This window comes from Lathyrus oleraceus, chromosome 1 (assembly GCF_024323335.1).
Source record: "Lathyrus oleraceus cultivar Zhongwan6 chromosome 1, CAAS_Psat_ZW6_1.0, whole genome shotgun sequence".
NCBI lineage: Eukaryota > Viridiplantae > Streptophyta > Magnoliopsida > Fabales > Fabaceae > Lathyrus > Lathyrus oleraceus.
In genome coordinates, this window is record NC_066579.1 from 244,160,128 (window position 1) to 244,171,003 (window position 10,876).

At 32.7% G+C, this 10,876-nt stretch overlaps 1 protein-coding gene across 1 annotated transcript; it reads right to left on the reverse strand.

The window, feature by feature from the left end:
• Nucleotides 1-548: 548 nt before the first annotated feature.
• Nucleotides 549-2,491, reverse strand: LOC127129542 (uncharacterized). Its single transcript, XM_051058701.1, has 2 exons — nucleotides 2,346-2,491; nucleotides 549-1,520 (listed from the first exon to the last, which is right to left on the reverse strand). The coding sequence occupies exons 1-2, from the start codon at nucleotides 2,427-2,429 to the stop codon at nucleotides 753-755; spliced, it is 852 nt and encodes a 283-aa protein (XP_050914658.1). The 5' UTR covers nucleotides 2,430-2,491; the 3' UTR covers nucleotides 549-752.
• Nucleotides 2,492-10,876: the final 8,385 nt, after the last annotated feature.

A 10,876-nucleotide genomic window follows, 5' to 3' on the forward strand; every position in this document is an offset into this window, starting at 1 on the left:
CCCAACAGACTGACCCAATTCGACATGTTAACTTAAACAAGATGATAACATATACATATGCATACAAGAACGACCGTTATCAAACCCAAAAACTACCCTTGTCGAGGCTAGAGTTTCAATTCACTACATTTGTTCATGTATTCAACAATTTCAATTTTTTATTAATGTCTCAAAAACACAATTATTTTTGTTAATTATATAAATTTCTAAAAGGTTTCATAGGATATGGGGAGAGAGAAAAAAACATAAGAAAATGGATTGAAAACTACTTTGTAAATGTAAACTTTTGTTGTAAATGAAATAATTTGATTGTAAATGTAAAAAGCACAAGACTTTTAGACATGTTGGCCTCAACTCAAATTCAAGCTTTAATTTATTTTTTGTAACAAATGTTTATTTTATTATTTTATAGAGAGAGAACACAAAAATTTGATATTACATAGTCACACAACTTCAAAAATATGATTGAATATTTATATAGTTCTGTACTATGTCCTACCATTATATTAGAAGAGGAAATCAAAGTCTTTCAAGACAAAGCATGAGAATGGTAAGATTCTACACCAGTCTATTTAGATTAGATAATAAGATACCAGCTCTACATTGAAGCCTAAAACCATATTCAAAAATATACACATGATTATATTACATCATTTCACACCAAAATACCAACAAAAAGTGAGTTAGTTTAAGGCTTCATGAGGTACTTAATTTCAAAGTTTCATAACTGCAAACCTAGGCTGCAATTCTCTCTAACAAACACTCCTGCTTTCTTTACCAAAGATTTGGCTGTAATTGTAATGGCTCTTGCATAAGTTCACACTTGACAATGCCATCTTTGAGATATCATGTTCCTTTTCAGAACATGGTCCTGTATTTTTATCAGCATTGTCAATCTCAGCAACAGCAGCATGTTTTTCTGCAAAAGCAAATTTTTTCGGATCGTTGTTCGTGACATTGATTTTCTTACCGAGTTCTTCAGTTGAAGCAGAAGTTTGAGCGTCTTTAAAAGGCTCAAATGTGTTACCAGTTAGAGTTTGTACCGCAAACGCGATACATGGATCGGTGAGTATTTCCTTGAGGGGAAATTCATCAGTGTAATCTAACTTCACATCAATATCATCTTTATTTTCAATGACTTTCACACACTCTTTGTCAGTAGCATTATTGTCCATTGTGTTTTCTGTACTTTTGAAAGTGATCATAGTTTCTTTTGCTTCAACAGTATTCAGCTGTTTCGTTTGGTCATTCGAGAAGCTATTGGTGAATCTATCTGCATTTATGCCAGCTTTGTCGTCACCTGATTGTTTAGCCGCATCTCGACAGGCTCGAGTTGGTTTAAGTTCTAGAAGTTGATCAGCCTTAATTCCAGCAAGACGCTTTGATGCACGGCGAGGAATCTGTTGATCATTTTCCATATCGACACTTCGGATGATGGCTTTGTTCTTAGCATTGTTGAGATAACGAAATACGCTTACTATGGAATTGAACTTTAGATCACTTGAAGGGGGAAAGTAATACTGCAATAAATACAATAAGAATCAATAAGGATCGAGCTCAATCATCTTAAATAGAGCGTTTCTATGATTATGTCTCGAAGAAAGATGAACTCTCCAAGATTTAACAAACACATATTCACAAAAAATTTAGGAGAGTTTCCAGCCTCACCGGCACCTCAAACTCGAACAGAGTTTACCGATTATCACCAAAGAGATCTCCTCACTAAAGAGTTTCTCATTGACAAGAGTTGAACTCACAACCAAGGTTTTAAATATCGGTGACAGTCAAGTAAAGGCTTCCGCAATTTTGATCGATACAGCTGTTGTGTTGTTACGATACTGATTGCATGATTGCAGTTGTGTGTGAATGAATTATTATAAAAACGGTAAATAATAGTACCAATATCGGGCACATTCATCTCATCTTATAATCACATAAAATAAAACACCGCAATGACTATACCCATTTAAAAAGTATCAATGAAGAACATGATATGGTTAGAAACACAGTCCAAACATTACATAGTGAACATGCAAGGCTTAGATACTATTTGTTACAAAACCTCGGGTTGCATGTACTTGTTTTCTTAAGTATAGTCTTGTGTTCTTACAAATATACCAACAACAAAAGACAAAACATGCCAACACCGCAACAAAACTATGGCCATGTGTAATGAGTAATTAAGAGAAACAACATTTTTCAATCTTTGGCATAAAACAAAACTAAATAATGTTGAAGCCAGATCACAAGATCTCACATTTCACAAAACTGCATGCTCAGAAGAAAAAGAACGATCATTGGATAGTCAAAGTCAAAGTCAAACTTACAATGGCTAGTGTTATTACCTTGTCTTTCTTACCATTCTTTCTCACATTTACTTTCACAGTCCAACCTGGTGGCAAACATGCAACGGAATCAGAATCCTCCATTCCTCCGGCCGGAATCCGGTGACCGGAGAACCGATAACCTCTATACTTACCTAGTACTTACCACCACTAAGTCAGAAAAGTTTATATATATAGAATGAAAAAAGGAAAATAAAAATAAAAATAAAACAATAACATTAACAGAATATTGCACCGTTGCATGACCACGTGGTGGTGCCGGACAAACACACATGGCTTCCAACTTAGTAACTGATTTTCTTAATATATTTAATCACATATTACTATTAATATAAGTCATTATAAAGTATTCACAGTAAGAAGTAATATTCATAATTGACATATATATATATATATATATATATATATATATATATATATATATATATATATATATATATATATATATATATATATATATATATATATATATATATATATATATATATATAAACCATTTGATTGTTGTATGTAACATGTATCCATACAAAATAAAACAATGATAAACCTCGAATTTCATATATTTGTTAGAATAATATATATATATATATATATATATATATATATATATATATATATATATATATATATATATATATATATATATATATATATATATATTGATCATATGTTTCTGGTAACAAAAGAACAATAAGATCAATAAAATAATATGCGAAAATAGAATTAGAGGTTTTACCTCCAGTCATTGTTGCAGTGTTGTGAGTGCACTGCCTTTGATTCTTTCAAACTCTTGCTCTCTCAATATAGATGGTGTATTTATAGGCTTGATTCTATCATCGAGAATTTAAAGTCATTAAAACTCATTATCACTCAATTAAATGGTCATATCAATTTACATTAAAACCAAAATAAATCATACCATTTTCAGAACCAAAATTTCAAAACTATGGATCACATTAAAATTAGTTTTTTATTATTAATAATTATTATAATAAAAATAAGAAACGGTTACATTCTCCCACTTGGTCCATATAACTGATTATTGGCATAAATTAGTCTCATCTATGTATTACAACATGTCTATTTTCAAGTATATATCTGTAATGTGGTAACTAACTTGATGAATAAACCAATGTTTACTCTTGGTCCAGATGTAGCATATTTTCTCAAACTGATGTGCGCATGAAAATGAGAAAACATCACAATATAAGAGTTTTATTAATAAACTGTATGTATAAAATCATAAGGAGGACCCAAGTCCCATGTTCTCTACATGATCCTTAAATTTTATTGGCGGCATGCCCTTAGTCAAAGGATCAGCGATCATTAAATCAGTACTAATGTGATTGATAACTACTATTTTATCTTTAACTCTTTCTCTAATGGCTAAATACTTTACGTCGATGTGCTTGCTTTGACTTCCACTTTTATTATTCTTAGCCATAAAGACAGCGGCTGAATCATCGCAAAAAATCTTCAGAGGTTTAGAAATAGAATCCATGATTCTAAGCCCAGAAATAAAACTCTTAAGTCATACACCATGAGAAGTAGCCTCAAAACAGGAGATAAACTCGACTTCCATAGTAGAAGCAACAACCAAGGTTTGCTTAGTATTTCTCCATGAAATAGCTCCATCAGCCATCAAAAAATATATCCTGATGCTGATTTGCAAGAATCAACACAAACAGCAAAGTCGGAGTCTGAATAGCCAATCACATCAAGATTGTCCGTCTGCTTATACATTAGCATGTAATCTTTTGTTCCTTTAAGATATCTCAACACCTTCTTTGCAGCTTTCCAGTGATCCATACCTGGATTACCCTGATATCTTCCTAAGATTCCAACAGCAAATGCAATATCGGGCCTTATGCATACTTGAGCATACATAAGACTTCAAACAACAGAAGCATGTGGAATGTTCTTCATTTGTTCCCGCTCAAAATCATTCTTAGGGCATTGATTCAAATTAAATCTATCGCCCTTGACAATGGGTGCAACACTTGGTGAACAATCTTTCATTCTAAATCTCTCTAAAACTTTAATGATGTAGGTTTCTTGTGATAGACCCAAAATTCCTCGAAGTCTATCTCTGTGGATCTTAATGCCAATGACATAAGATGCCTCACCCATATCCTTCATATCAAAGTTTTTAGAGAAGAATTGTTTCACCTCATGTAGAAAACCTTTATCATTGATTGCAAGTAGTATGTCATCCACATACAAAATGAGAAAACAAATTTTACTCCTACTGACCTTCTAGTATATACATTGATCCATGGGGTTTTCAATAAACCCAAATGAAGATATCGTTTCATGGAATTTAAGATACCATTGACGAGAGGCTTGTTTTAAACCATATATGGATCTCTTAAGCTTGCAAACCAAATGCTCACCATTATTAGAAGAGAAACCTTCAGGTTGTTTCATATAAACCTCACACTTTACGTGCATGATGTAATTTTGTTTTTCTATCCAAAATTAATACTTTATGATAAAACTATCAAATTATGTACCAATTCATAATTCCTGTGGGCAAGTTATGAAAATATTTTGACATTTATCCTAATTAATCATACAAATATAATAAAAATTCATGTAGGATAAAATTCATTATACCACGTACAATTAATTACAATTTTATGTCTAATAATTTATGTGATCTCCAAAATTTAAAAAAAATAATCTCAATTAATTTAAGGATGATGTGGCTAATCCAAATTAATCAAAATTATAACGATCACTAGACATAGTAACTCAATTATATGAGAGAACAAAAATAAATAAATAAGATCTCTTATACAATTGCTTAACAAAATAATAACATTATAAATCAATTTTAATTTATGCACAAATTTAATTCAAAGATTAAATAATAAGGCATAATAATCAGTAAAAATGAAATCATATGGATATGAACAGAATTAAAATACATATTTAACAAAGCAGCGTGCTAGGCATGGCAACGGGGCGGGTCGGGGATGGTTTTTACCTCCCCCAAACCCAAACCCGAATCCCAAAACAATCCCCGTTCCCCACCCCAAACTCAAACGGGGATGGAGAATCAAAATCCAAACCCGTCCCAAACGGGTTCGGGTATCCCCGCCCCGCCACCATTCATTTAATGAAATCAATTTTTTTAATATAAATACTTATTTTTTCCAAAATAAAATTTCATTACAAATAATAAAATAAAACAATCTAAAAAAATTCCATACATACATTTCAAATATTTTAAATAATAAATTTAAATTAAAATATCAAAATTTTAACCACATATTTAATATTCTAAATTATCAAAAAAAAATAATAATGTACATAATAAAATAAACGGGGCGGGTTCGGGGTGGATACTAGTGTCCCCATTACCCGACCCGTCCCCATATTTTATAATCGGGGAAAACCCAAACCCGAACCCAAACCCAGTCAAAGCGGATTTTCCCCGTCAACTTCGGGGCGGGTTTGGATGGGTACCCACGGGTATGAGTTATATTACCATGCCTAGTGGTAACATTCATGAATGTCGTGGATCAGGACCTGGGTTCAATATCCAGCCATAGCAAAAACAGAAATTTTTTATTACTGTTCAGTTGCAGTGTTGTGAGTGTCAAGATCAATAAAACAATATGCGGAAATAGAATTAGAGGTTTTACCTCAGTGTTGTGAGTGTCAAGATCGATGAGAGAAAATTAAATGGTCATATCAATTTACATTAAAACCAAAATAAATCATACCCTTCTCAGAACCAAAATCCCAAAACTATGGACCACATTAAAATTTGTTTTTTATTATTAATAATTATTATAATAAAAATAGGAAACAGTTACAATACTATATTATACTATTGGTTTATTACCATTTTGATTTTTCAAAATGTCATATTATTCATTTTCATTTATATTTTATTAAAAATTTCGTTGACAAGACAAATAATGTGTAAAGTTGAGTTTTAGTGGCCGATTTAGCAACACAAAAATTTATTAAGTACCTTTTCTAGATTTTGATTGTAATCTTCATCTTCTTCGTCAATTTTCGTTAACGTGAGAAATGATGTGTAAAGTTGAATTTCAATGATCGATTTAGTAACCCAAAAATCAAATCAAATCACATCACAAGTTTTCGTTCAATTAAATGATTAAACTCGAAAAAAATCCTTTATATAATTTATGCAAAAGATTTGAGAAAATATGTTTGTGCCTGGATATTTGATGTTTGAATGTAAAGAAATTGGGTAGAAATTCTAATAAGAACAATGCAAGATTGTTCTAAGAAACTAAAGTGATACAAAGAGAACAATAAAAGTATTTTAAAAAAATGGTCTGATTAAAAAATTAAAAGAGTGACACAAATTCATACATGTTATTTCACAAACTCTTTTCTCTCTATGACTTGGATACTCGAGTTTTATAGAGAATACTAATAAAATTTGTGAACCATTGTTACATGAATGAAATGTGCTTATATATTAAACACATCAATAACTGTCGATAACGACTACTTATCCAACGTTCGACACATACATTATTACGTGGAGTTCTGTTCTCTTCTTTTCTTCCATGTGTCTTTAGTTTTTGAACTATTGCAAAATGCTACTAATGTTGACAACTACTCTCAAATCTCCTAACTTCTTATGTCCAAAAACATATTCAAGTCATCTAACTGCTCCTGTCAAGAATCAATTTGTTTCCTGTCAACTACTCGTGATTTTGGCATCGAAACATGATTGGATTGCTTGTGTTTTTACTTATGTATTTATTTTATTACCCTTAGGGATGGAAATTTGACCCATCCCCAACGGGCACCCGCAAATTTACCCACAACGGGTAGGGTAAAAACCCACAAAAACGGGTACGGGCATGGGCTCGGGTAATTGCCCATAAAAAAAGCGGGTACAGGTGCGGGTATGGGCACCTTGGTACCCAACCCGCCCCATACCCACACACTATATATTTATGTAATTTTATTTTTATTTATATATTTTAGTTTATATTATTATATAAAAATATATGTCTATCAATTATAAAACCTATATCAGTGTTAAGCCATTACATTTTTAATATAAGTGTTTGTTTATTTCAACAATATGTCAAATCACTACAAAATTTTTCGAGATTTTGGACATGTTTAAAGAGAGAGTGATCATAATCTTGTGGACTTGTTCTTGAGATTCCTCCAAACCAGGCTTAATGGGTCTCCGGGTCGTCTAGTCCTTAAACTCAAGAATACACTATGTCCCCAAAACACTTGGTAGGCAAGTCAAACTCGCCACCACAGTCTAAGTAATCAACATGCCAAAATTGTAGCTAAATCGTTTCACTTACCAATCTCATGCCTTTGTATCACACTTTCATGTAAAAAATGCTAGACTAAAATTCTCAGGCTAATAGGCCAAAAATTCCACTTTCGACCATGTTTGTAATATGGAAGAAAGATGGCATTTTTAGTAACTCTCGAATTTGTTCATAGATGTCTCCACACGTCATCGTCATCATAACCACCTTCACTGAACTGTCATGTCAAGAATGTGCATGCAAATTATCACCATAATTTCAATTTCCTAGGTCATCATTGGCCGTAAGAATTAACCATTTTTTATAACAATTTTTAATTAGTCTTGATTCAAAAAATCAAACGGTGGTGGATTTTAATTCAAAGGGGGGAATTGAAAAGTTTCATTTCACAAGCTATATATAGACCCTCATTTGTTTCTTTCTTCTTTTTCGTAAACTCTTTATCTGAACCCCAAAAGCTCTTATTTTTCTATAGCCTTCACCATTTCTTCTTCTTTTCAAGTTCTAACGACAATAACTTTCTCTAGAAAGAAGAAACAACTTCCCGTCCCATCTGCTTCTGATCTTCAGGAACCTATCTTCATCGACAATTATAGCTACGTTCTTGAACCTCCAATAGAGAAGGAAAAATATCATCATATGGGCTTCCCGTGTATTAATCCCTTTTTATATCTTAGGCAAAGCTCATGCTTCCTTTGGTCCATTTCCCAAAACCTCTTTAACACCAGATAAGTTAAAGAAAATTTTCACTTGTCATCGTCGTTGCAAACCTCGTGCATTTGAAGACACGACCTATGAATTAGGTTTTACGAGTTCACCCCTAAGTTTTTTTCGCTCTTCTCCAACAATTAACAATGAAGCTTATATAAATTGGTTGGATAGAGTAGAAAAGAAGAAAGAACAAATTTGGAAAAAAAACAAGGTATATATGAATTGATTCAGTTGTCTAGAACTGGTCCCAAATACAATCCTAATATGCTCATTTCAGCCCTTTATTTTTGGGAAGGTTTGGTAAACACCTTTCAACTCCACTGTGTAATGATAACCCCCATTCTTCTTGATGTGACTTCTATCACTAGTATTCGACCAACTGGGGATACCTTCAATCCCACTCTCAAACACAAAATCCAACCATATTTTTCTTTCACTCGTTCAGACTTCAATAATTATATCGAAGAGCATCACGAGGACATTGAGGAGATTTCTGACTATGAACACATTGCTTTCCTTACCCTCTAGCTATCCCATTTCATTTTTTGCTTTAGTTCTCTATAGATAGCCAAAAAGTTCATAACTTTGGTAACACAGATCCATGAGATGCGAAACAACAGTCTCAACAAGTTAATCCTAGGTTCCATTTATGAATCTCTAGGGATTGCTCCATCCGAACTAAATTCCATAAACCATCATGATGATAAGCCTTTTATCTCCGGCCCTATGTGGCTCCTAATTTTTTTGCTTAAATCCACTTTAGAACCCTCTTTGAAGGTCACCATCCTATCTAATTTGGCATAACAAATCGAAGACAGAAAGGTTGAAAGTTCTAGGCTCGTTCTTCTTACTATAGAAGATACCAACCTTTCGACCGAAGAAGCCTTCAAAAACCATTTATTTATGTATGCAGATTGTGCTACATTTGTTTCTTCCATGATCCCATTTGTCATTCCAAGTCATAGGCCAGATTGGTTTAAGAGAGAATTTCCAACTCTTTCTCCTGAACACCATTCTAAATCCCTCGATATTTGGGCATCCTTCCTCACACCAATTGTCCTATCGACCATAATTTCAACGGGGAAAGATGACATGTGACTTGTCATTTACCTACGAGATTAAGGCCTTATAGAAACAACTGAACATTCCAAACTCACATGACTCCATTGTCGGCTTTATCCTTGAATGCGAGTAATTTCTTGAGTAAATCACTCAAAAGATCAAGACGAAGAAATAGTATGCTAATAGAATCAAATTGGAGACTGATGTTATGCCTCAAGAATGGGATATAGTCACTCAATATTGAGGTCAAATTAATGAGTTGGAAGCAAAGGCTAAATAAGATAAGGATCGGGTGGCGACTTACAATGCAAACATTTTAAGTTGGGCGAAACAAATGGACTAATTACAAAAAATAACCGAAGAAGTATAGAAAAAGAAAGCTAAGATCGAAACTTTAAGATTGGCTTATGTTGAGGAAAAAATGGTTTAGGAAGCCAAGATTGGTATTCAACATGCTGAGGTTGCTTGTGCGCTAGATGGGGAAATTTAAAAACTGAAAAATTAAAGATTCCATGAATAACACCAAGATTAGATTTGCTAAGAAGCATTTTAAGAAGCTTAAGTTTGATTTTCCATTTTGAATTTTCGAACTCTTTATTTTTTGTTATTCAAATGTATCAATGACAATGTGCCATTTTGGAATCTTTTAAATTCAACGCCATTTTGACATCTTTATTGCTAAGTATTATTATTCCATTATTCAAATTTTTCGTGACATAGGCTTGTACCTTTTAAAGTACCTACCATTTATTCTTATAATTCGACCTTCAGGGGTCATTTCTTCAATTTTATAGGCATTATTTGAAAATACTTGGCTAATTTGAAATGGGTCTTCCCAATTCGGTGACCAATTACCCAAAGTCATATCTTTTTTAACCATAGGTAAGATAACTTTCCACACGTAATTACCAACTACAAAAGTTTTCGACTTAACTTTCTTATTGTAGGCCTTAGATATTCTCTATTTTTGTCTTATGAGAACGTTCAAGGAAGCCAAATTTTCCTCATCTAAATCAAGTAATTCGTCCAACATCATATTCCAATAATGGTCAGAAGGAATTTTAAATTGTCTTTGAATTCTAGTTGATTTTAAATAAATTTCGACAGATAACACTTTAGCATGACCAAATGTCAGTCAAAATAGATTAGAGTTAGTTGCTTCTTTAGGAGAGTTTCGAAAAGCCCATAATACTTGGTATAAAGTCTTATTCCAATTTATTGGCTTCTGACCCACATGTCTCTTAATTAGGCCTATTATAATTTGGTTGACTGCTTTGACTTGACCATTTGCTGAGCATAATAGGGGGTAAATGTCAACAATTTGATCTCTGAGTCTGAAGTAAACTCAAACATCTTTTGACCAGTAAAAATTGTATGTTAGTTAGTGGTTAAGGTTTTAGGAATTCGAAACCTATAAATAATATGACTTTGAATGAAGTTGATCACTTCTTTTTTATCAACGTTGATCAA